Source organism: Equus przewalskii, chromosome 4 (genome assembly GCF_037783145.1).
Source record: "Equus przewalskii isolate Varuska chromosome 4, EquPr2, whole genome shotgun sequence".
In the NCBI taxonomy this organism is placed as follows: Eukaryota; Metazoa; Chordata; class Mammalia; order Perissodactyla; family Equidae; genus Equus; species Equus przewalskii.
Window position 1 is genome coordinate 85,833,235 of NC_091834.1, and position 26,952 is coordinate 85,860,186.

The 26,952-nt window shown below is 53.6% G+C and overlaps 1 protein-coding gene across 2 annotated transcripts in view; it reads right to left on the reverse strand.

Moving 5' to 3' along the window:
- The window catches only part of PODXL (podocalyxin like), a 44,414-nt gene extending 19,093 nt beyond the window's left edge, over positions 1-25,321 (reverse strand). For both annotated transcript variants that reach the window (XM_070617694.1, XM_008523916.2), the window contains exon 1: positions 24,625-25,321. In XM_070617694.1, the coding sequence (XP_070473795.1) occupies positions 24,625-25,306 (682 nt within the window). In that variant the 5' untranslated portion in view covers positions 25,307-25,321. The remainder of the gene's footprint in view (positions 1-24,624) is intronic.
- Between the last annotated feature and the right edge of the window lie 1,631 nt (positions 25,322-26,952).

The following is a 26,952-nucleotide window of genomic DNA, read 5'->3' on the forward strand; positions in this document are numbered from 1 at the left end:
TTGAAAATTAAGCATATAATTACCATCTGACCCAGCAAGTCCATTCTTACCTTTTTTACCCAAAAGAACTGAAAACATGTGGTCACACAAAAACCTATATGCAAATGTTTATAGCAGCTTTATTCATAATCACCAAAAACTGAAAACCAAGATGCCCCTCAACAAGTGGATAGATAAACAAAGTCCTCCATACAATGACTACTCAGCAATAAAAAGGGATGAACTGTTGATTCATGTAAGACGGACGAAGCGGAAAGACATTTTAAGTGAAAGAAGCTGGAAGACTACATAGCGTTTGATTCCATTTATATGATATTACGGAAAAGGCAAATCCAGACCAGTGGTTGCCAGGGGTTGAGGGGAAGAGGAGGAGCTGACTTTTAGGACAATGGAACTGTTATCTCTAGCACTGGGATGAAGGATACAACATTCCTGCATTTGCTGAAACCCACAGAATTGTACACTCCAAAGAATTAACTTTACTTAGTGCAAATTTAGGGGAAAAAATCAACTGAGATGTTTAGGAAATCCCAGGATGCAATCGAGACTATGAAAATAAATTTAACTATATTACAAATGTATATATAACATAACCTCACTGAAGGATGGGGGAAAAAAAATGACCAAAGCAACTGAAAATAGTTTTTTGCCTGGATACTGTAAAGCTAAAGACAAAAAGATCTATATATAAACAGTATACTCTAAGTGGTAGATTTGTTTCTTACAGGAGTATGGGTTGTCAATTTTAAATCTACATCTATACCAGGGTTGGTAAGTAAATAAATAAATGATAAATAACATGAGCTAGGTTTCTCACTGTTGAAGAAAGAAGTGACAAACAAGCAAGGCTGGTGGGGAGGAGGTTAAATGAACCCTGTGATGCAATTAGGGACAGAGATGTCAATATGAACTTATGTTATAATATATATATATACACACACACACACATACAGATAAAGATTTGTGTGCATACATGGGTTAGCACACAAACGTATTTCCTAGCTCCATCCACTGAAAGGGTCCAGAAGCAGTGACAAGACAGTAGCATCAAGTATACCCAGACATTCTCCAAAAGAATGAATGAGGGCTCCTTGGAGAAATGGCTTGCTTCTAGTGCTGACATAGAGAAAATGCAAGATGAGCCTGCAACATCTTGTAATGCTAGAAAGTAAGGAAGTTTAAAAAACAAAAAGTGGTCAAGTCCAAAATACATAGGAACCAACCTGAAGGAGCTCCCAGTGGCCAAACGTAGAACAACTTGAAGACAAAATAAAAAATATTGGATTGGAAGTCAAAGAATAACATAAATATCCATGAGTCAATGCCGGTAAACAATTGAATGTATACTATATAAATAAATGGGGGAGAAGGAGGAAATCATCCTTAGAGAAGAATTCAAAAATGTTGTAGATACTCTTCCCACCTCCGGGAGGAAGGTATTCTCCCCGACCCCCATCTGAGAGTGGGCTGGTTTTAGTGACTCTCTTCTAACAGACCATGGAAAGGAAAGAATAGGAACGTTATAGTGGAGAAACCTGGGAGACACATCATCTTAACCAATGATCAAGGTTCACATCCCCAATGATAACCCATGACCAGCAATAAGTCATCATGTCCCCTGATAAGATGTGATGAGAAGGGCACTTCACCTCTGTTGTTTTCTTTCTAAAAATACATAACCCCAGTCTAATCATGAGAAAATATCAGACACACCCAAATCAAAGGACATTCTATGAACTATCTGGCTAGTACTCTTAAAAACCATCATGGTTGTGAACAATAAGGCTGAGAAACTGCCATGGATGGGAAGAGAATAGTCAGATATGATGATTAAACGCAATGTCATATTCTGGAACAAAAAAGAGACCATTAGTGGAAATACTGGGAAAATAGGAACAAAGTCTGCAGCTTAGTTAACAGTATTGCACCGTGTGATAAATGTACCATGGTTATGAGCGGGTTTAATATCAGGGGAGCTGAAGGAAAGGGATATGGAACTCTGCAATGTCTTCTTAACTTTTCCCTAAATCTAAAACTATTTAAAAATAAAATTTAAAAAAAAAAAAAAACAAAAGGGAAAGGAAAATAATCAGGAGAAGATGCTTGCCACATATATAGTCATAAAAAATTAGTATCTAAAATATATCTTTTAAAAACTTCTATATTTAAGAAAACAATAACCCAACAGAAAAATAGAAAAACAGGTGTTTCACAGAAAAAGTAGCACGAATAGCCCATGAACGAACATCTGAAAACATGTTAGTAATTAGGGAAATGCAAAATCAAATAAGAATTATTTCATAGCCACCAGATTGACAAAGTTTTCTCAGCCAGACAATAACAATGGCAGCAGGAATATATGCTGGTCATGGATTGGTGTGAATTAGTACAAACACATCAGAGAATACTATGGCATGACCATGTACAAGGAAACATGCACCTGTCTTTCAATCTGCAACTTTCGATGGTAGCACTAGGCATTTACCCTAGGGAGATGCAAACACGTATGCATCAAGATTCAGTCAGTCATAAGAATGCCCCTAACAGGATTTTTATATTAGCCCCATAGAGGTAAAAGCAAATGTTTGTCAACAGCAGTATGGATAAATAAGCTATAGTATATTCAAATCCTGGAATACCACACAGCACTGAAAATCAGTAAATGTGTGTTCTATGTTATATATGGTTATATATTTTGTATATATTATGTATTATAATACATGTATTAACACTAATTAATATGAATTAATCTAAAAAATAATACCGAACAATAAAAGCAAAATCAAGAAAATAGGAGGCCAGGGTATTCAATTGTTTATCCAAGTGGGCACTGAGGTCACTGCGAATGACGACATAAAATGAGATGGAGAGGAAGGAGTGAAGGCCTTGTGTGAGTGACGGGCAGTGACCAGAGGTCAGTAAGATAACAGCAATGGGAGATGACACTGGAGCTGGTCGGGACGGCTGTGCTGAAATGAGCGCGGTGCCAGGGGCCGCACTGACGAGGTGCCAGTTCCCCCACATGCTTGTCTCTGGGGGGAGTGGGGCTGCCTTCAGTCTTCTGCCCTGGGGCGAGGAGAGCACTGCTCTCAGCCTTCAGTGAGGACTGCTTCCTCCTGTTCCTGGCCAGTGACAGACCTGGGATTGACTTGTCACTATTAATAGCAGGAAAGGAAACTCGAAAGAATGCCCCAGGAAGAGGGCGTGTGGAAGGGAGGCAGGAAGGCAAGGAGCCGGAGGCTCCAGGCCTGGACACCAGCATCCACTTCTCCTTCCTTTGTTACCCCCAGCTCATCACCCACAACCGCTGTTATCTCCAGGGAAATAAAACCAGAAAGCTCCCAGAGAGGACAGTGAAAGGGCAGAGACCAGGCAGGATGAGCTGCTGTCTTCCTGGATTGGGGTGATAGAGGAAAGCCCACAGACTGAAGATCCACGGATCTGAGCCTTCTAGTCCTGATTCTGCCTTTGATCCCCCAAGGGCTCCGGCAAGTCTTCGGCCCACTTGAAACACATCTGTGAAATGGCCAGAGGATTTCTAAGGTCCCTGAGGGTGCGTAGGCACTTTCCTAAGCATGACGCTGTGAATGCAGGTGAGTCTGCTTTTGCAGTGACAACAGAGCTATCTTAACCAGCCACTCCAGAGGCCTTGATCTGGGCCTCCCTTTCCAGGAGCTGACCCCTAACCCTGCTGCCCATCTCAAATTGGCCCATTTATTGCCAGGCTTCTGGGTGATAGCTGGGAATTACAATGGGGTGGGACAGGATGGGGGTGCTTTGGAAAGATGCAGGCCCCAAACTCCTGGGTCAGGAAGGGACCTGGGGCTGCCCTAGTTGCTGAGAGGGCCCCCAGGCCCACTGCTGGCCTGGCCAGGACTTTCCCCCAGCGCTAGTGTCTCAGATGCCCCCTCTTTACACTGCACTCAGCCCCGCTCCTCCTCCCCTTCCCTCATTTTGAAAGACTTGATGCTCCCCCCTTGTTATGTCCCTACCTCTGTGCTTCTCTGGTTTTACTCATTAAGTCAGCACCCCTCATTCCAGGTGGGTCTTTACAAGTCCCCTGGTCATCCTTCCCCACTACTTCCCTCTTGCTGAGCTGAGCACTCACTGCCTTCCACCGAGAGGCCCTTCTGGGTTCTCCCTCTGCCCTAATGTGGCTCCTCTTCTTGGAGGCTGTCTGCTCTGGTGTTCTGCTCCAGGTATCTCATTAGTTCCATTCCCACCCTTAAAAATGCTTGTCCCCTGTGGCTTTAAGAAAGACAGCCCCCTCCCCACAAAAGGTCCTAACCAGGTGATGGTGAGGGGCTGTGAGGCTGGGGGATCCTGGACTCATGTGAACAGCATCAGCAAGGGGCTTGTGGACAGAGGGCTGCCCCTAGGAAAGGAGGACAGAGCTCAGGGCTGGGAGCCTGGAGAGGGGCACAGAGGGGCTGACCTGCCTCACCTCTGCCAACTGTGGTCTCTCCCAGGCCTGCACCGGGCGTGGTGAGTGAAGCCTGGACCCTCTCTACGCCCCGGTGCTGTATCAGTGTCCTCTGGCTGCCAGAACAAACTCCCACAGCCTGAATGGCTTACAGCAGAAACGTCCTCTCTCGTGGGTCTAGGGGCCAGGAGCCCGAGATCAAGGTGTGGGCAGCCCTGTGCTCACTCCGGAGGCTCTGGGGGGAAATCCTCTCTGCCTCTTGGAGCTCCCTGCAGCTGTTGGCACTCCTTGGCTTGCAGCAGCGTCACTTGGTCTTGGCCACCGTGGTCACACTGCTGCCTCCTCCTCTCTGGGCCTTTTATAAGGAAATTTGTCATTGGATTTAGGGCCCACCCGGATAATCCAGGATGATCTCATCCCAAGATCCTGAGGTTAATTGCATCTGCAAAGACCCTATGTCCAAATAAGGTGATAATTAGAGGTTTCAGGAATTTGACGGGCACATCTTTTTTCTTGTGGGGGGCAGGGGGACATCTTCTGGCCAGCCACAGGTCTCCATCTGGACAATGGGGGTAATGACTTCTGGGGCTGCTCTCTATACCCCTCCAAACGGCTCCCTTCTTGGGCTGAGGGCCCCAAACATGGGCCTGCTCTACTTCCCTGGCATAAGGGATGCTCTGGACTGAACATTTGCGTCCCCTCAGATTTGTAAGTTGAAGCCCTACCCCTGGGGGTGATGGTATTAGGAGCTGGGGTCTTTGGGAGGTGATTAGGTTTGGATGGGGTCATGAGTGGAGCCCCCATGATGAGATGAGTGTCCTCAGAAGAAGAGGAGGAGCCACCAGAGTTTCTTGTCCCTCAGCCATGTGAGGACACCCAAGAAGGCAGCTGTCTACCAGCCAGGGAGAGGGACCTCACTAACACCCGACCCCGCTGCCACCCTCATTCGGAACTCCCAGCCTCCAGGACCATGAGGAATAAACGTCTGTTGTTCAGGCCACCTGGGCTGTGGTATTTGGTGGTGGCAGCCCAGGCGGACTGCAACAAGGGACTAGGTGGACGTTAATAACGAGAATAGAAAGAGCAGGAAAGACTGCTCCAACTGTCTAGGGAAGGGCAGGGCCCCAACCCCCCTTGTCACACCCAGTCAGGCTGAGTGGTCAGACAGACAGGTGTGGGCACTGGTCACGTTCCACCCTCCCTGTGCATTCCTCAGGACCCTGGCAGCTCTGCTTGTTCTACTATGAGTCTGCCCTCTTGGTGCCTCTGGACAGCACCCCAGAGGGTTATCAGGCCTGCTCCTCAGCATCGCCTCTCTCAGAGGAGCCCAGAGCTGCCCCCTCGGGGAAGATAATTCCGGGCATTCTTCAATCTGGAATTGTTCTGCCCTTATCAGCTTGTTTCAGCTGGCCTGCCCAACACTCGCTCCCAGGGCGGGGCCTGCTCTGGCTGTTTCCCTGGGCAAGGAGGGCTGCCACTGTCCAGCGGGGATGTCTCCCAGCAGTGGAGAAAGGCAGGCTTCACTTGGGTACTTTCCCCCCTGCAGGGGAGGGCACACCACCTCTTCTCCCCCAGGTCAGCACTCCTTCCTTCATTCCTGTCCCCTACACCTGGGAGTGTGGCCCAGGGCCTGAGGGTACCTGGCTCCAATCTGCACACATCCCTGCCCAGCCCACTGGGGGACCCCTTCTCACTCTTCCCCTCCCCCTCCATGACAGCAGGATGGGGGTGGTGAAGAGCACACATTTAGGAGCCTGACCACCTGGGTGTAAGTCCCCATTCCACTGCTCACTGGCTGTTTAGAGGCAAGTGTTTAACGCTTGGTTCCTCAGTTTCCCCAACTTGGGAGAAGTGAAGAGGAGGGTAATAACAGTAACTAACGCACCTTTAAGTACTCAGAGCAGTGTCTGCACATCGAAAGTGCTCCGTCCATGTTAGCTATGACTATATTCCTAGCTGCCAGCCCTGCCCAGCTTCCTTTCCCCGCCAGGGACCCACACCACCCATCTGTCGGTTGTCACACTGTGGCAGCTGCGTGCTGCTGTGATGCTGAAAGCTATGCCACGGGGATTTCAGATACCAGCAGGGTCACCCATGGTGGACAGGGTTCAGCAGAGCTTCTGGACTCAGACAGACTAGGAAGAAGCACGTGGCCACTCACTTAGGAAAAAACTGGCCATGAAAACCCCGTGAATAGCAGCCGAGTGTTTTCTGATACGGCGCAGGAAGGTGAGAGGATGGCGCAAAAAGACCAGGCAAGACTCCACTCTGCTGTGCACAGGGTCACTAGGAGTTGGAACTGACTCGATGGCCCTAACAATGATTCTATTCCTGCCTTGCTGTCCCAAGGCAGAGAGGAAAGGCTCCTCCACGTGCCAGCCTGAGCCATGCCCCTGCGGCACCTCCCTTGGTACAGAGCCACGTGGGAACACGCCTCCTCCTCCAGGGCTGCGAACGCCTGCACGGTCCTGACACAGGGGAGGGGGGACACAGGCGGCCCCAGACCCACAGGGCTCTTCCCAGGTCCCCCAGTGAGGCTTGCCCATGGAGGGGTGTGCGGAGGGGTAGATGAGAGCACCAGGGGGTCTGTGGTCAAGAGAATTCCCAGACAAGAGGGTAAGCTGGAATCTTCCTGGGGAAGAAGGAGGAAGCTGCAGCCTAGGTGGGGCCCGGCTGCAGGTAGTGCTTCCCCACGGACCCCAAGAGGCTGAGGGTGTCAGGGGAGTCAGGGCCGGCCGGGAGCAGAGCAGGGCAGGGCCCGACAGCCATCTCGGACCTCAGTCTCACAGGGAGAGGCTGGACAGCCCAAGCCTACTCCCATGACACTGCTGAAGGCCGGTGGGGCCGGGGACCAGCACCGGGTGTCAGGGGCCACCTGGCAGAGGGTAGGGGGAGATGTGGGGCGGCTCCGTCTCAGGAGGGTTCCCGGGCTTCCTCCTCAGTGAAACAAAGCCTCCTCACTTCTGCTTCCTTCCTTCCCACCCTGCGGGGCGTGGGTGGAGACAACAGAGGCCGACAAGCATGTCCCGCTGGAAGGAGGAGGAGGGGAACCAACACGGATTAAAATGTACTGACCAAAACGGACGGCCAGGGCTCTCATGTGAGATCTCAATGCTGAAAAGCGCCGGAAGTTGCTGTTATTAAGAAACTCAGGCGAACAAAGGTCACTGACCTGTCCAACACCATAGATGAGTGGGCAGGTGGCTGCGGGCGCCAATCTGACTGAGGGGCGGCTTTCCCGCCAGGGACCCTCGGTGCTGAGGGAGAGCAGCAGGCTGGGAGACTGGGGGCTACTACCCGGGCAAGCCACTTATGCTTCCTGGGCCTTGCCTCCCATTTGTAGAATAACGACATGACACAATAACGTATAACAGGGGCTGGCAAACTTTTTCTGTAAAGGGCCAGAGAGTAAATATTTCAGACCTTGCAGGCCCTGTGGTCTCTGTCTCAACTACTCAACTTCATTGTCGCTGAAAGCAACCACAGGCAGCGTGTAAATAAACGAGCATGGCTGCGTTCCAATAAAACTTTATTTACAAATGCAGGCAGCTGAGACCTCCAGGGTCTGGGGCCAGAAGCCTAGGTTTTTTTTTGGTTTTGTTTTTTTCTGCTGAGGAAGATTAGCCCTGAGCTAACATCTGTGCCAGTCTTCCTCTACTTTATATTTGGGTCCCTGCCATTGCATGGCTGATGAGTGGTGTAGGTTTATGCCCGGGATCCAAACCCACAAACCTGGGCTGCCAAAGCAGAGCGTGCTGAACTCAACCACGACACCATAAGGTCAGCCCCTAGAAGCTTAGGTTTTCATCCAGCTGTGGGCCGTATTCTGTGAGGTCCGCGAAGAGCCCAACAAGAACCACTTGTACTAGCCTCCTACTAGAAACTGAGCCATGTGATGGCAAACTGAGAAAAAGTATTTGCAACTCATGTCACGAAGGGAAACACCTCAAGTGTTACCTATTCAAAAAACAGGAAAAACAAGTTAAAGAAATCTAAAAGCACCACAGTCCAATAACAGACACCAGAGGGGTGAGTGTGGGTGATGGTCCTTACAGAGGTGCCCTCCTCTCTCTGTATGGCTGTTACCATTTACTAGATGTCGTGGGAAGGACCATGGCCATTCCCGTTGGACCTGGGAACCTGCACAGCACCCATTCCCAGTGGACGCTTGCTAAGCATGTTCCCAGGGATGGGGCCGCCTGGTGCTGCACTCCCTCTGACCCTCACGGGAAGGGCCAGTGACAGCTGGGGTGCAAGTTGGCCAGCAGACATGGCAGGTCAGTGCCCCTAACATGGTTCCCTTCCTCTTCTCCTAGGGGACTGACTGCCCTGGGCCACAGAGCCTCTCTCCCCGGGCCGCCCACCTGAATCGTCTGCCTGGAGCCTGGGTTTTAGCAGCTGAATGTCTGCTGCCGTGGGTTCACGGGAGCTCCGGCTGTGTTGGGTCAGGAGGTCTTCAGAGGACAGCCTCTTCCCTTTTACTTTAACAGTGTCTCACTGAAGAATTACATACGTTTAGAGAACTGCACACACAAATGTCGCTGAGCGCACCCACGTAACCAGCACCCAGATCACGGAATGGGACATACTATCCCAGGAGCCCTCCCTGTGTTCCTTTCCGCTTGCTCTCCATCCCCAACGGTAACCTCTCTTCTCACTTAGACTATCACTGGTTTTGAATTTTATTGCAACAGCATCACACAGCATCGATTCTTCGGGGTCTGGCTTCATTCCCTTGGCATTTTATTTGTTCGACTCATCCCCCTGGTGGGGTGCCGCTGCAGACTGTTCATTCTCATTGTGGTGGAGTATCCTAATGTGCCAACATGCCACCATGCGTGTATCCCTTCTGCTCCTGATGGGCATCCAGTGGCTTCTAGCTCAGGGCCACTATGTATGGGGCTGCCATGAATATTGCAGCCCCTGCCTTTGGAGAACATGTGTCTACACTTCAAGCAGGCCCATGTCAAGGCTGAGCTGTGTAGACAGGGCCTGTTGTTGCTGGTCCTGCAGGGCGTAGGGAGGTAGATGAACCAGGAGGGCTGGCTCCGTGGCAAGGTGAGGACACAGCTCCAGGCCCCATCGCCTGAGCTCCTCCCTCATCGCCCAGATCCCACACCCAGACAGAATCTCAGGCCCTCCCTGCATGGGCCACTCCATTCAGCTCTGCATCCCAGACCCACTCCCTGACCGGCCAGTTGGCACCCAGATGCACCTTTCAGTGCTGGTGGCCCGGAAGAGGTGGAGCGGCAGGTGCAGACAAGGGAGCCAGGAGGCCCGCTCTAGAGGCTCTGCTCTCAACTCCCAGCCTCGCAAGCCACTCAGGGGGCCTTGGTTTCCACACAATTCAGAGGGGTGGCTTCAGTGACCTCTGCCGTCCCTCCTAATGACAATCAGAGGCCAGAGTTGGCTGCACGCCCCCATTCCCCCATCAGAAGCTCCCCAGATAGGGGTCAAAGGGCAGCACCCTACCCCCACTCTGTAAGGGACTAGGCTCCTCAACAGGAAGTTTCTAAATACATTCTTAGGATTGCTCATTATCATAATTCTGTTGCTGAAGGCAGAGTGGTAGGAGGAGAGTTTGGAATTCAATCAACTGTGTCACCCAAGATTGCGGACCTGCCCTCCCTGTGGCCGAGCCCCTGCTGCCCCTGCTCTGGCTCCTCTCCCACCCATGTGGAGGTTCCCCGGCCCAGGCCTGGGGCAACCTCTGCGCCGCCTGTCCTGGCTGTTCCTAACAAGAGGGGTGTGCACATGCTGACCCCTGGAGGTTTGGGACCCTCATGTGGGGATCACCATCCTGCCCAGGGAAGGGGCTGGAGTGCTTACTGAGCTGGAAAGATGGCCCAGCTTCCTTAAAACAATACCCCTCCCAGGGCCTCCTAATCCCTTCGCCTGCTGCAAACCATGTGAATCCTGATCTGTTTGACCGGGCAGTGTGCCCAGGAGCGGCCAACCCACCAGCCTGCGAGCGGGCGGGCGGGGGCGATGGCCAGCACTGTGCTCACCTTGCCTGCCAGGAAGGGCTCCGTACAAAGGTCAGGACAACAGGGCAGCACCCTGGGGAGGAGAGAGCGTGCCCTGCAGTTCGTCTTTAAGATCGATTTCAAGGACCACACATGTGATGTCCATAAAACTCCCACAGGAAGAGCGAGCTCTGGGGATGGGAGACCCGGGTCCTGTGTGAGCCTCAGGCCTCCTGGGGCCTCGGTCTCCTTTTCTGTCAAGGGAGAGAGAAATATCTATCTTGGAACAAAATGAACACTAAAAAAATGTATAAACTTTCAGGGAAAATGTCAAAATACTCCAAATCTACAGACGGGCAGGTCAGGCTGGATAGGAAGATGGGCTGACAACTCTGCCAACGCCCTCCTGTGTGCTGGAGACATAAGTGTCTGTGCCAAGAGTTCTGGGAAAGGAGGGCAGGGGGCCATGTGTCCTGCTTGTGTCAGACCGTGGGGCACAGGTGTTGAGGTGCCTACTCTCTTTACATGCTGGAATTTTCTACAAACCCACCCATTAAAAATAGTTTACCATCATTACTCTTAAGCTTATAACTGGCACTTACTGAGGCCTTATCATGTGGGCCAGATGCTGAGCTGAGAGCTTTGCATGTGACCCCCTTTGCGGTTCCCGCACTCTCTCAGGAGGCCCCTCATTATGCTCCTTGTACAGGAGACAGAGGCAGACTGGGGAGGCAGGCCTGGCGATGGGCGGGGAGCGGGATTCTAGTCCAGGCTAACTGTGGAGGTGAGTGCTCCCCCCCCCCTCCCACAAGGAGCCATCACACAGGGTTTGCCCAAGCCTGCACCACTGTCACCTGGCCCATCTCTTCCCCCAGGCACGTCTGCTGCACTCAGACCCTTGGGCACACGCATCTGTCCACAGCCAGAGCATGCGCACGTTTGGCATTCAGCTCCACCCTTACAATCAGTTCAGAAACAACCTTGGTAAACATTTTTCCGAGGGAGCACGTTGTCATTCCCACGCCACCTGCCGCCTCCCACAGCCATGAAAATAACCAGATGTGCACGGGTTTCTCAGCTGCCACTGGAAACCTCTGCCAGGGACCAGTCTGCACTCCAGCCGAAAACAAACAAGGGCCAGAAGCCAGAGGGAAGTCCTGCATAACCAGTGGGACGGTCGCCTCTGGGAGCTGAGTGAGAAAGTTCTGTGAAACAGGGCCTGTGAGTTTCCCAGGGAATGGGCAGTTTCCGCCCAGTGGAAGCCAGAGGTTAAGGCAGCAGGTGTAGCTTTCCAAATTTCCAAGCTTTTTTTTTTTCTGTCCTGGAGAGAATTCTTCCCTTCCAGGAATAACACCTGGATCCTTCTCGCTGTAGAATAATCCACGTCAGTCCACATTCCCCAGAGTAAATGTGTGCGTGCTGGGCTGGGGGGGTGGGGCTAAGACTCAGCGGGCTCCTCCTTCGAGATCCCACTTATTCTGCATAATGGGTTCAATACAGTCCAGACTCTGCTTGGCCCCCAGAGGCAGACGGAAAGCATGACTACCCGCCATGGAGCATGAAATCTGGATCTTTGGTGTGTGAAGATGGGAGGGCTCTTAGCTTGCCGGTAGGGAGTGGGGGTCCCATGGCGGTGTTGCTTAAAAAGAACAAACAAACCTCCTAAATGATTATGGCTAAACAATTGAGGGCTGGCTCCCCTGTGCCCTGCCAAGGCCCTAGGGGAAAGTTAAAAGCCATGTTCCTTTCAAACAAAGCCAAGTCGTCCCCTGTGTTGGAGACGTTCGAGCTAGTCAAGGAAGCTCGGTTTCCTCTGGGCTCCGCCTAGGGAAGTGAATCAAGAAGCCCAGCGCCAGCCCCAGCTGGAACCAGGTGTCCAAACAGCTGAAAATTCACCCCCGAAAAGTAGTCGAAGAGGCTTAATGACACCAGAGAGGGGGACCGGAAAGTGTGAACACACACATACAGGGTGACTTCACATGCTTCTTTTCAGAAGAAACTGGGAGCAAGATGAAATGTTTCCCTCTGAAGTCATGCAGGTCAGGAAGGGGGTCAGGTTTGACTGATACTGAAGTCAGACGGGCTCCAAAAGGGGTGGGGGCGGGGAGGCACCATCTCTGCCCCACGGCCCACACGCTCATCCTGCCCTTCTCTTTCCACTCTCTGCATTGCATTTCCAGGCTTGCTACCCAGCAAGGTGGGTGCAGAAGCCGGGATGTCTAGGTCAAGTTTATTTGGCCACTCCCATGCCCGGAGCAGTAAGGTGTTGTCCCTCACGTGGAAGGGGCTACTTGGAACCTCAAGACTCTGGGTAAATCACCACCATCCTTCCGCCTCAGATTTCCCATCTGGAAAGTGGGCACCATGCTCCGGAGTGTGGCACAACCTGGCGCCACAGGATTTCAGAGACACTGGTCCCAGGGCCGCTGCCTTTCTCACCTTCCCTTGCAGACCGGTCTTTCCTTTTACAGTGTTGACATCAGGCCTAAACGCCCACCCCTCGGGCCGGGGAAGCAGGGGCCAGAGAGGCAGTGAGCTACTGAGCAGCCAGGGCCAAGTTGTGGCTGAGTACGCCACCCTCCATGACCAGTGGCTGGGCATGTCCCCGCTCTAGAAGCCGTGCAGACATCACTTTCCTCTGCATCCCTGGGTCATAACGTCAGAACTTGAGGGATCCTAGACATCACTTTATCCTACCCCAACAAGGAGAGGTGGGCAAACAGATGGTCAGAGTACTGGGCACCAGGTCACATCTTCTTTGGCTTCTAGAACCCTGTGGCCCAACTCCCAGTGCAGGCTCTCTATCCTCTGGGGCATATATGCCCATATGCTTCTGTTCCACCTCCTGCTTCCCCTCATGGCCATTGGACAGGACAAGGGAGAAATCTGACCTGTGGCGAAGATGAAGAGGAGAGAGGGCCTAGGCCATCAAGGCCACGAGAGCTCCCCATGGGACATGGGCACATGCCCTTCCTTACATTATCCAGGAATTCAAGACTGGCTGTCCCCAGCAGCCAACTGTGATGAGAACAGCTTCCCCCTGCCTCCCGCCATCCTCAATGACTCAAAGCATCAGTGCCATGCGTCTAGCTTCCCCCCCTTGCTCCCCTCTCCCCCCAGCTCTCCTGGATACATCCACACACTTGACCCCAGTCCCTTTATGCCAGCAGTTCTGGGGCCAAAATCATCAGGCAGGTCAGGCCTTTCAGATCACTGGGAAATACTACATAGGAGGGTCCTCGAGATCCCCTGGGCCAGCCCCTCATTCACGGATGAGAAAACTGAGGCCCACAGGGAGGACGGCTGGCCCTGAGTGGGTGGAGCATCTTCCTCTCGCAAAGCCCTTTTCTTTTTCTTCCTACTCTTTCCTCAACACCCAACTCAGATGGATCCTCCTGGGTATCTGCTCCATGCTTGCCACCACCCCCATACACACATACACCTAAACACCCAAAGCTTAATTAACAGGAGGCCCCAGGGGCAGTTAGAGCTGGTGTGTTGACACAGTTGCCCGAAACTGCCCATGGAATTCAGAGATGCGATATCATGTGGTCAGGACCAGACTTCAGATTCTTCCTGGGCCCGAGAGTAAAGCCAAAGTGTTTTTCCACTGGAAGTGCAACCTCCCAGGATGCCGAGGGGACAGTGAGCCCACTGACAAGCTCCCGCCCTCCTCTCCCCGGGAGCCAGCTGTCTACAGCACAAGCTCTGTAGCGCCCTGGCCCACGGTGCCGCTGAGCTGAAACCAGGATGACTTCAGGGGGAGAAGCAACGCTGCGTGGTGCTCCGGGGGTCTCCAGATGCATGTGGCCCGGCTGGGAGAGGGGGCGTGTTGGGGAGTGGGCTGCCAGCACCGGGCCTGGAGGAGGAAGCAGCCAGGCTGCTGCACACACGGGCAGGCCGAGACCCAGCCCACAGGCTACTCAGCAGCGCCCCCTAGGGCTGAGGTGCAGGACTACATCCACCTGAGCAAGGGGACCTTGTGCTCTAGGACGCGCCTGGGAAGGGTACCAGCTGGTGACTCAGCAAACAAGATGCACCCCCTTTCGGCCATTTGGCTCCCCGAATCCCAGAAAAATGACAGCCTGAAGGTGGCTGAGATCCACACACCTCAGCAAGCCTGTTCAATCAGTGCCGAGGAGAAAGCCCCAAGCTCTGCATGTGGTGTGTCACTGTGGCAGTGCTGGCCGACAGGACATCCTCTGGAATCCCCTTCTCCAAGCCTCTGGGGCAGGATGACAGGATGACAGACTCAGACTGAATTTAAAACAGAAATGTGATGCTCTCAGGATCAGGGACTCAAAGCCACGGGGCAGAGGCACAACAGGAAAGAAGCAGCTGGAAGCAACCAGCAAACCGTGTTTGGCCCCATCTGAGTGGAAAGATGAAGCATCAAAAACACACACATCCACAATTCTCTTAATAATGCCTCCAGCTCCTATCTGACAAACACCACCATTATTAAGCACCCATGACGGGCCACCAGCCTTGAATGTACCTTGTTCCTGGGAAGACTCTGGTACAAGCAGCCTTTGTTCTGGCCACAACCTTCCACGTGGTTTCCCATAAAGCCCCTAAGGAAGGCGGGCCCGCAGAGGTCTTGCTTAGCAATGCCCCAGACGCACACGGTGCTTTGTTATATGTGATGCTCTCTCAGCCTGGCCCAGGTCTTGACACAGGGCTCTCTGGGCCTGAGCACTGACTGTCACACATCCCTGGATACCTCTTAGTCCCGGGCAAACTGGAACAGTTGGTCACTCTACCTTTGCATCAGTCTTTCCCCACAAGATGTTAACTAAAGAGGAAGGAGAGAAGGAAAAAGTTCACAGTTGAAGTACACTGGGGAAGGCTGACATAAGCAAAGCTGGTATGTAAGCCCACTTATAGAATGACTTGGAGCACTGAAGACCCTGGGATGTACCGACTTCCCAAGAAGGGGAACAGAGCAGGCAGCATTTCCTAAACTTTTGGGATCATGGTTCTCTCTTATTCATAAGTATTTTATTCATTTATCAAACATTTACTGAGAGCCTAACTATGAATATCTTGAGGACTACTAGTGTTCTCTTCGGACACAGGGACACAGCTTTTTTTATGGAGTTGTAAAAGAAAAAAAAAACCATATGGTGCTAGCCCTGATTTACCATTTGGGTAAACTGAGTCACAGAGCAACGCCCCACTGGGCTTTATCATGCAGAAAGCTAAATGCAGCTGGGTGAGTAGTTGCTAGCTTCCTCCCATGCCTCGATTTGTGAGGCAATGCTCGGTTCCCTGGTTTATATTAGCTGCTGGGTTGTAACGCCATGCGCCTCCCCTCCCCTCCTCTACAGCATAGAGATGGCTGTAGAAAGACAAACGTCATGCTTCGCTGCCTGGTGTGGATGATGTCACTGGGGATTTGGTGCAAGTCAGGGTAAGGTGGGTGAGAAAGGAAGCCCTGTAGACGGGGAGACTCGGATCCGCAGCTGGACCAGGCAGTGTAGCAGTGGTGGCTGGGGTACCAGGGGCGGCCAGAGGAGCATTTATCCAGGTAGGAAGGAGCTGTGGGATGGGAGACTCCATTTCACAGTGTGATGGGCAGACCCTGCAGGGCTGCCAGGATCACAGCCTGGGTGGCTTCAGGAAAGCCTGTTTTGACTTGAAGCACCAAAGCGCCCCCTAGGGCTGGGGGGACAGGCACCTGGGTGGGAACCAGGAAGGTGGGGGGCTGGCCATCAGAGCCCCTTCTGAGCAAAGCCCACCCTGGCCACCTCATCTGTGACTGTGGTCTACAGCTAAACCCCCCGGAACTGGGGCCCCATCCTGAGCAACCTGGCTGTGGGCAGTGACTAAATGGGGCAGGGCCAGGTGCCGGGGGAAGGGCTACGAGGAGAAAGCTGGGCCCAGCAAGGCCGAGGGCACAGTGGATGCTCCAGCTCGGGGGGCGGCAGTTGCAGGTCTGTTTCATCACACCCCACATGGGGCTAGAGCTGAAGCCAATAAAAGAAATAGGGCCGGCCGGACGGCGCAGTGGTTAAGTGCGCACATTCCGCTTCTCGGTGGCTCGGGGTTCGCTGGTATCGGATCCCGGATGCGGACATGGCACTGCTTAGCAAAAGCCATGCTGTGGTAGGCGTCCCACGTATAAAAGTAGAGGAAGTTGGGCATGGGTGTTAGCTCAGGGCCAGTCTTTCCTAGCAAAAAGAGGAGGATTGGGCTCCATGGCCGAGTAGTTAAGTTTGCATGCTCTGCTGTGGCAGCCCAGGGTTCGGATCCTGGGCGCGGACATGGCACTGCTCATCAGGCCACGTTGAGGCAGCATCCCACATCCCACAACTAGAAGGACCTGCAACTAAGATATACAACTATGTACCCGGGGGGGGGGGGTTGGGAAATAAAGCAGGAAAATAAAAAAAAAGATTGGCAACAGTTGTTAGCCCAGGTGCCAATCCTTAAAAAAAAAAAAAAAAAAAAAGAGGATTGGCGGTGCTTAGCTCAGGGCTAATCTTCCTCAAAAATAAATAAATAAAAATAAAAGAAATAAACCCCAAATGTACTGACACTATGTGTCAGACACACCACCTACATGATTTTATTTACCCCTCACTGTGAAGGAGGCATTGTACCCATTCTACAGCTGGGGAAACAGAGGCCAAGGGACAAGTCTGAAATCACAAGGCTAGTAGGTGCCAAAGCTGAGACTAAAATCCAAGTGTCTAACTTCAAAGCTGGGGGCCTCATGGCAGGAGATTTCAATTTTTCATCTCTTTGACAGTAGAAGTTTTTCTCAAAGGAATTCTTACATGGAGACCCACCATACAGAACAGATGAAAGCAGAGCTGTATGAAGGGGTGGGACATGAAGTCCCTCCAAATTGGCCTGCTCTTAGTTTTCCCCTCCAGGTGTGCAGCCCGAGCTCTCCGTGGCCCCAAGGCAGCTTCACACAATACCTCCACCAGGTTTGAAAGCCACTGGCCTCCAGCTGCTTCTCCCACCAGTGTCCATGGACCAAACTCTTAAGACAGTATCTTCCTCCACCCTGCACTTGGCCCCAGTGAGGCAGGAAGGAGAGGATGGGGTGTAGAAATACTTCTTTCCCATCCAGGGACCAGTGGGGGAAAAGAGGTCCCCCCTGTGCCTGCCCTGTTGGAGGCCCTGCTCATGGGTGGTCCCCAGGGCACCTCAGCCCACAGGTACAGGTCAAGGCTGGGGAACCTGAATGGGAGGCAGCCAGGGGTCCCTGTGCATTACAAGGAACTGCTCCATCAGTACCAAAAGGCTGGAGCCACAGTAAACGAGGGCTAAGCTGGAGCTGGCTCAGCCAGAGGGTGGCAGAGCCCCAGGCCATGGAGGACAACTGCTTGCTTTTCACTCCTGCAGATGCAAAGCTGACCTGATCAGCAACATGAAGACAGGGCAACTGCAGAGAAACCCAAGGTTTGCGAGGACTGAGTTTACAGTAGCATTTGCCAGTGACCTACTCCAATATCCATTCTTCACTTCTTCCTTATAACCAAACCACTGATTTTTTGAGGCTTATGGGTATCTGAAACAAAAATCACTCTTCCCTAAGGAAACTCTTCCCTGCTTCCCTTGCAGCTAGGTGTGGCCACAGGACTAAGTTCTGTCCAACAAAATGTAACTGGAAGTGTTGTGTGTGGTTTCCGGCAGGAACCCTCAAAAGATGAGCTGCAGCCTTCTTGTTCCTTTTTCCCAACAGCTGGAGCCCAAGCAGCCATCTTGGACCACGAGGCAGCAGCTAATGGAGACAGGAGCACCACACCAGCCCTCTTAACTCCTATTAGATGAGAGAGGTGTAACTTCTGTCTTGTTTAATCCACTATTTCTTTTTAGTTGCTATGAGCAGCCAAATCAAGTTCTAACAGACGGAAGCGCTGATCTTCCCCTGGAGGACCCTTTGGGTCGGGGAGACACAGAAGGAGATGCCAGGCAGCAGCACTTCCCAGCCCCTCTCCTGCCAGGAGTCCCTGCTCCCTCTCAGGCCCGCCTGCCACCTGCCTCTCTTCCTCTAGAATCAGGTCAGGAGCCTCTCAGCTGGAGACCTCGGAACTGGCAGACAAGCCTTTGGGTTCTAAACTGCTCTGCCCCTCACTCATTCACTCCCTCATTCATTCATTCAGCAAATATTTATTGAACATCTACCATGTGCCAGGTCCTGTTCCAGGTGCTGTGGCTACAGCACTGAACAGAAGTCCCGGCCCTCATGGAACTGGCAGTCTACTCAGGGGAGGGACAAAGAAATGAGTACACGTCCAGTGATGAGCACGACAGAGAGAAAACACAGAGTAAGGAGACGAGGGTGTGTGTTCCCCAAGATGGCCCGGAAGGCCTCTCTGAGAAGGGGACATTCCAGCAGAGGGCTGATGGAAATGAGGAGTGTGGATGCTTGGGAGAAGAGCTGATTGTGTGATCTACTGTGAGTCCTTAGTGCCTGGGCCTCAGTTTCCCCTCTCTGGAATGGTCTGAGAGATAGAGGCTGTCCAAAGGCAAACTCGTGCCACCCTGCTGGAGACCCTGAGGCTCCAGTCAGCGTGTCCAGAGCAGGTTAGCAGGGAAATCAGACTGGATGGGGACAGAGGGGCCCCTGGACAGAACTCCACGAACTTCTGGTAAGAAGGGGGCATGGCTACGGCCTCACCTCTAGCTCACACTTAGTTTAAGAATTACAGAGTCCTCACTTCCTTCCATGCTGTGCTGTCTACGCTGACCTGGGTCAGGGATCTGGAAGGTTAGAGATCAGACGGCTGTGGACTCCTGGTCAGCCTAAGCGTCTCCAGGGGCCTGGCTCTGGGAGGTCCCCCTGCACCTTGACCCAGAGCCACATGGCAAACCTCACTCAGCCATTCCTCAGAATTCTCTTCCCCCTGGGCTGAGGCACAGCCTTCCGGCCATGACAATTGGCGGACGGGGTGCCACCCTGCACCCTGGCCCTAGGGAAGTTCGAGGTGGCTGACCCGAGGGGGATATAGCTAGAAAGGAAGAGAGGGTGGCGGTGGTGTGTGTCGGGGAAAGGGCTGGGGATGGAGGGAGGATGGGTGGCCGGGAGGCCAGGCTAAGCTGGGGGTCAGTGCCGGCCACTGCTATGGTGGTCTGGGGGGCCAGGCTCAGAGCCAATACAAGAACTCGGGGCAGCGGGATGTGGGGAGGCACTGCTCCCAAATATGCAGTTGATCGCAGCATCTGTACACCAGGCATCTAACAAACATTTATAACCACCCATTTGTTCCAGATTCTGGCTGGATGCTGTGGACACCCAGGGGGCTCATAGGCAGTGGGAGACAGGCGTAAACAGTCACAACACATGGTGGCCAGCACTGTGACATGGTACTCAGGAAGCCCTTGGAGAGCCTAACTGGTGAGCAACCAAGTGGCCTCAAGCCTCAGCTTCCCTTGATGGTGGAGGAGTGGGGAGAGTGTGTGCAAGACACAGAGGTGTCACCATCATGAAACCATTTGAAAAGAGTTTCTCCAATGCCCAGGAGGAAATTAACACAGAAGGGGCCGAGTCCAGTTCCAGCGTCCATGGCTGCATACACCTGCACACACATCTCCCCGGAAGCCGTCACCAGGAGTCACTAGGAACCTGGGCAAGTGAACCCACAGCCTGGCCTGCATTCCCTCATCGGAAAAATGAGTGGGTGTAGAAGATGATTTCCAGGGGGTTCCCCAGCTCTAGAATTCTGTGTGCTACAATTTTCTGTGTTATTTCGAAGTGGTGTGGAAACTACCCTTTGCCAATAAAATTCTACTTTGGACACCCAGCGGGCTGCTTACTTGAAGGAATCTTGTGGTAAATGCTACTGTGGATATGAAGAGCCTCCTTACAATGCACCTTTTGTGTAGATTTTCCTGAAGGCTTTCCTTAAAGAGGATACCTACAGCTGTTAGGACTGTGCGGCCCGAAGAGTCACAATCCCAGATCTGCCACGTCTCGTGATCTTCTAACAGCCCCACAAAGTGGACCGGACAAATGACGAGGAGAGACCCGTGCAAATTCACCCATGTTCTTGGGAACAGGACGTGACAGGAAACTCCCCCAGTTGAGCTCCCTGCCCTGCATCATACCCCGTGGGCACAAATAGGAAGTGAGCCCAGAGCTGAGGAAAGAGACCCAGGCCTCTAGGTCTGAGGAAGTTCCCAGGCATGCTGGGGTTCAGGCTGGTGGGCAGAGGAAGGTGATTCCTCTTCTCCAGTTACATGGGAGGGGTGTCCATTCCGGCTTCAGCAAGAGCTTGCATTCGACAGACCTGCAGGACGCCTTTGGGTGTAAAGGGTGTGAAAAAGTGGCCCTTCCCAGGGTAGGGACCATCTAAATCTCAACCCTCCTCCTAAGAAGTGAAGTGAGCTGTCCAGAAGGTTGCTCCCACTTCCCTTAGGAGCTAAGCGCTAAAGGATGCCAAGCCCAGAAGCCCCGACCCTCAGCACTTTCTCCCACCAGCTCCAGCTGCTGTGGAAAGAGCCCACTGGCCAGCATCACTGCCCAGCATGTGAGCTGGCCCGGGGCGCCCCTTCCAGAGGGCCTGAAGCCAGGGGCTGGGACCAGTTCCCTTCAGGTTAACAGTCCAGATAACATTTCGAGCAGCTGCTCAGTGCCCGATGCTGTGCTGGGGCCTGGAGGCAGAGATGAATGTGCTGTTGGCCCCTGAGGGGCTCACCGCCTGGTGGGGGAGGCACCCAAACAGACCACAGAATATAACTTGGTTCCACCTAGGAAACCAGCGAAGGCTTCTCAGGGGAGATGATACCTGAGGATGGACAGGAGACAACTCTCCAGCTCTCCCCACCCAGGAGAGTTCAACAATGTGGAGTCCCCTTCCTCTCTCAGCTCCCAAAGGGCAGAGGTATCAAAACCCTGCTCAGCAGGAGCCCCTCCTCTCCCTTCCAACATGGATTCCCGAGGAAAGGCAGATGCGTGCGCCTCCAGGTTGTCCACCTTGCCCCAACCTCTGTGCCCTGCCTTCTCCAGCCCCATTGCGACCCCCAGAGGACCTTCCTGGGCATGCCAAGCTCCCTTCCTCTGCCCCTTCCTGGGTGGCCACACCCCGCAGCTCTGGCCAAGCTGCCACCTGGTGCCTCTGTGTCCCTCAGTCTTCTCTCATCCCTCCCCAGCCTGTCTCCTCCCCCTCTTCTTCTCAGGTCTGCTGAGATCAGTCTGCCCCCCCCACCACGTCTTCTCTCTCGTGCCTCAGAGCCATGCACAAGCAGTGCCATGCTGGGAACACCCACCATCCCCTCACCCCATGTCCCGTGGCACTCTCTCGGGGCTCTGAAAGCCCATCTTCTCACCAAACTCTTCCTGCAGCTCACTGACCCCACCTCAAGAAGCCCCATCACGACCCCCAGCCTCTCATCTGTGTCTCCCCCTACACCCTGCAATTCACTCAGCCTCGGTCACCCCTAGGAAACGGTCTCCCACCCTACGATGACCTTTTTTTATTTTAAAATCCCTGTATACACCCCCACCTCCATCAGAAAGCTTTGCCCAGATCACCTCTTCCCAAATCTTGGGGCACTTAGGTTTCAGTTTTCATTATTACATATCAATTGACACCAACAAACATTAGCAGCATCCTGATGCTGAGGGCGCCTTAAACCGACCCAGTGCTCAACATACACGCTTTATTAACCACGATAGCCAGGATTTACAGAGCTCTGACCACGAGTTGGGCACAAGGTCAAGCTCATTACATAAGTTCTCTCTCATCTTCAGAGCAACCTGCAGGTTAGAGATTTGTTACCATTTTACAGATGAGGACACGAGGCTCAACAAGGCCACTATCTTGTCCGCAGTCTTGCGGGGCTGCCTGACCCGGAATCTGAGTGTGTTCCATCAGCCCCTGCTGCCGTTCCCTTGCCTAGGACTCATCCATCGAGTGACTTCATCAGAGTGACAGTCCAAGTCAGCTTGTCCTTTTCGGCAGCTGAGGGAACACAGAAACCCAGAAATCTAACAGTGAAAATAGAGGTGCCTTCTGCTCCTTCATTCTATCTTAAAGAGAACAAAACTGAGGTTCACAGGTGCGACTTGTCATGTGGGTGAAGCAAATGGATATCAAGCCCAAAAGCACTGAAAAGGGGGCTAACGGTCGGTCAGGCCCTGAGTTTATGTTTACACCGTAGCTGCGTGGCCAGCCTGTACGAGGGAAGCCGCGAAGGAGCCTGTGCTGGAATAATTCCTCTGTTAAGGAGACTCGCGCTGTAAACCTAGGTTGTTTAGAATTGAATCACAGCACCCCAGCAGGCTGGGGGTTATGCTATCAGGCAGCCACACCTTCTGAAGGGGAGAGATGGCGCCGTCCTCACTGAGTGCCCACAGGAGGACACAAAATCCACCGCAGCCACTCAACACTGGCTGGCACCGCTCAGCCTTTTCTGGCTTCAATGCATGCAAATAATAATAATAGTAGTAGTAATAATAATAATAATAATAATACCCCCTTGCCACTTTACACTTTTCAAAGCACTTCCCTTTATCATTGCATACTCTAATAACAGCACAGTTAAGGATTGAGCACTGGGGCCTGAAAGGCCAGGTGACTTGCTGGTGGGGCAGGAGCGGGGTTATGGTCCTTTGCCACATTCGTTTCCTGCGTATCAAGCGCCTACCATGTGCCACGGCCCTGTGCTAGGCTTGAGGAGGGCTTCCTGGAAGAGACAGGGTTTCTGGGCAGCACCCAGGTGGGGAGACAGTCCAGCCCTGAAGCCAGACGTGAGTCACATGGTCCCATGGGTGGCCCCACGGGTGGCCTCATCCCACAGCCCCTCGCCCCCTCAAAGCTCCACCTCTTTAAGCTCAGAAGCACTGAGAACCAGCCCAGCTTCCTGACACAGCCCATCTCCCTTCTAGGTGGTGCTTCAAGGCTCCCAGCAGAAAGGGTGCCTGTCAGAGCCCACACTGAAGTCCAGCTGCCCTGAGAGCATGGCGGCCTGACTCCAGCATCTTCTCAGCCCTGCAGGTTGTGCAAATCTTCAGTGACCGCCATCCCAGAACTGTTCTGACCATTCCTCACCCGCACCCCCTCCTCCAGGGGTGCACACCCTTCACCCACTGAGAGTGCCCTTCCCTTTCAAGCCAGGCTGGTGGAGTCTCGAGCATCCCACCGAAGGATGCTCAAGCCTGCTTGCTCTCTGCACACCAGCCCCTTCCCCCCAAAGGTTCCCTGTGGTGCAGAGCAGAGACTGTACTGCCATTCCATCCCACCCTCCCCTGAGAGTTTAGTCCCAAACTCCAGCACCTGCCAGCAGCAGGGTCTCTCCCTGTGTGGGCTCTCACCCCGGTCCTCCTGACCCTAGGCTGGGAACATAACTCTTTCTCTCTGCCGACACGTGCTCAGGTAGGCAAGAAATAAAGGCACCTCTCTCCTGGGCTGAGACTCCAGCTGTTCCTAGGGGCTTTGGGCCACCTGCTCTGATTGGATTTGCAGCCACCATCTGTCCCCTAAAAGGGTAACATTTCACCTTTAGAAGGAACATGGGAGGGTGTTTCTAAGGTGTAGACCAAGCGGCGTGAGAAAAAGTTCCTGGTTATACAAAGGGGTTGGAGGGGGTCTCACTGTTCTGGCCATGTACTAAGAAGGGATCTGTTCCTTTGGTGACATGAAGGCAGGGACCCCATTCAGACGAGTGACTCTGGGACTGTGGAAGGCCCACTTACTCCCCCTCCACCTGCCCCAGCACGGGCTCAAGTGGGCTGAGATGCACACACTGCTTGGAAAAACCTCTCTGCGAAAGAGTAACGCACCGCCCGCGTAGGCCGTTACTGGAGGCTTGTCACCTGCTTCGGGGACTTCCTCGTGAGCTTCCAGCCTGCCGCTTTGCCTGGAATCAAGGACTACACAATACCGTCCCTCATACCCTCGAACACGGAGAAAAGGAGTGATCAGACCCTGGGGGTCCCGCGGAAGCGTGGAGCCCGCGGTGCTCAAGTCCGCGCTCTCTTTGCCCGAAACCCATTCCGCGCCAGCGCGCCGTTTGCCGCTGCAGAATCCACCGCCCGCTCCACCCCAAAGGAGGCCGGGGACAATCCACGCTCGGGCCCGGCACCTGCGGCGTTCTCGGGTTTGGAAGGGGCGTGGATGGTGCAAGGTCAGGACTCCGCGTGTGGCCCCAGCCAGAGGTGCGCGGAGGGACTGCCCTGGGTCCAGCCACGAGGCCCGGCGGACTCCACTGCAGCCCGGCCCGGTCGGGGGCGCACGGGCACGGGAGGGGGCCCAGCGAGGCCGGGGCACCACTCACCCTGCACAGAGAGCGACGCCGGCGGCAGCAGCAGCAGCAAGAGCGCCAGCGCGGAGAGCATCGTGCCCTGGCTTTGGGCCCCGAGCAGGTGGCTGCGGGCTGGCGGAGGGTCCGGGCGTCCGGGTGGCGGGCGCGTGGGCGCCGCGGAGGGAGGCCTGGCGGTGGCTGCGGCGGCCGGGCGGTGACCTGGGGCTCTAAGAGTCGCGCTCCGGCGGTCCCTCCTGGCGGCCGCTGCGGCAGAGGCGGGCCGAGGCGGGGAGCGAGGCGGCAGAGGAGCAGCGAGCGGCTGTGTCGCGGGCGGTGTCTGCGCGCTGCGGCCCGGCCGTCGGCTCCCGCGACTCCCGTCCCGTCCGCGCCGGCCTCCTCCTCCAAGAGTGCGCCGGCGGCGGGGTGGGCGGGCGCTGGGCCGCGAACAATGAGCAGAGGAGGAAACTCCGCCCTGGAGCAGCGCGCGGGCGGGGGAGCGGGGGAGCGGCGGGCAGCGGGCCCCGGGCGGGGGTGCGAGGGGGAGAGCGCAGGGCGGCAGGGTGCCCCCGCGCCCACGGCTCCCCGCCCGCAGGGCAGCCCGCCCCGGCGCACTGGTGTCGCCCGCAGTGCTTTTGAGGGGCTCCAGCGGCACCCCCCACACCGCCGGGGCCCTTGCACACCCAAATGCGGAGCGAGGCGGCCCCCAGACTTGCATGTCCGCGAGGGACCCTTCGAGGCCTCCGGGCTGCGGCGCGCTCTGCAGCAAAGCCCGAAAAGCACGTCTGCCACCTGCCCGTTGCGACTCACCTGAGGCAGGCCCGCATCCCGCACGACTCCTGAGCAGGTCTGTGCTGCAGGGTGAGCCCTGGGCCGTCCGGACTCCTTAGTTGCTTACCCTCTCCAAGCCAGGGTGAGAAACTTGTGATGGTGAAAAAAAAAGAGAAAATTTTGAAGGATTATATATGTGCCAGTCTGTGTTCTAAGTGTTTTATATATGTTAATTCATTTACTCTACACAACAGCCGCATTTTTAGCCTCATTTTGCAGACAGGGAATTGAGTCAAAAAGAGGTTAAGAAACTTGCTTGAGTGGTAAGTGGCAGAGCTGCCTGTGAGAGTAGTTTGGAGAAATACTTTGCCCAGTGCCTGGCAGGTAGTAATTGGTCAATAAGTATTAGCTATTCTTATTCTTGTTATATAAAGAACAGCAATAAAGATTTAGGGCTCTGGGGTCAAAACGGACTTGGGCTCCAAACCCAGCAGTGCCCATCTATAAGCTGTAAGACCGGGGAAGTTACTTTGCATCTGTAATATGGGGATGGCCACACCTACCTCGGAGGGTTGTTATAAGACTTAGCTAAGATACACGGGAAGGGTTGTTAGTCCAGGGCAGGAACATAGAAAATCACAATGAATGAAGCGGCCAGCACTCGATGTGGTGGGGCGAGAAATTTGCAGCCTTGGGATGGCCGTGGGAGTTGAATTCCATAAACCGAGTTAACCTGGCAAAAGAACAAAGAAGCACCCCTCCTTTTTTTTTTTTTTTTTTGCAAAAGTTGCTTGAGGGGATGCAGATCCCATAGCCCCCCGCTGGGGTGACACTGGGGCAGGCGAAAACTGAGGAGAAATAGGGGGAAGCGGACCTAGAGGGGGAGCGTGATTAACCATGGGGGGAGGGCATGGATTTGGCTCACGTGACAACTGGGTTGATAATCTGAAGTCTTTCTGCCAGGTGGGTCTGGGAGGGAAGAGGGGTGTCCCCAGGACCTAGCCTCCTGCTAGGGACCGTGGAATCCTTGAGCCCTTCAAGTCAACTGCACGGAGGAGCCGCCCGCACGGCACAGCATCTTTGGAGCAGCGAAGCAAGCGCTGGAGCCCTGGCTGGGGTTCCGCGGCCGCCGGCCTCAAGCTTGGGAACGGCTGACGGCACTGTTTTCATCAGGAAGTTTCTGCAGGATCGTTTTGGCCCCGTTTTCCACACCGCATATGGGGAAGACAGAGAGCGTTCCATATCAGTGCTGTGAGGTGTGTGTGTGTGCGCGCCTATCCTGGATGTTTTTGAGGACTGTTCCCTTAATATCCCTGTCAACAAAAGGCTTGTTTCTCTGTCTGAAACCAAGCAATACTCTTAAACAGCTGGGAATTAAAATAATTTTATGCTTTCTGATTTACACGGTGTTTTTGCACTCCATGAATCAATTTCTCTAAAAACCTAGAAATGAATGTGTTAAGTTTTTAAAGGGAGAATGTATATTGCAAAACTTAAGGCATTTTAAATTCACACTATTTGGGATTGGTCCCATTACCAGATCATGCAAAATTAAAATGAGAGCAGACATCCGGGCTTAGGAAACCAGCTGCT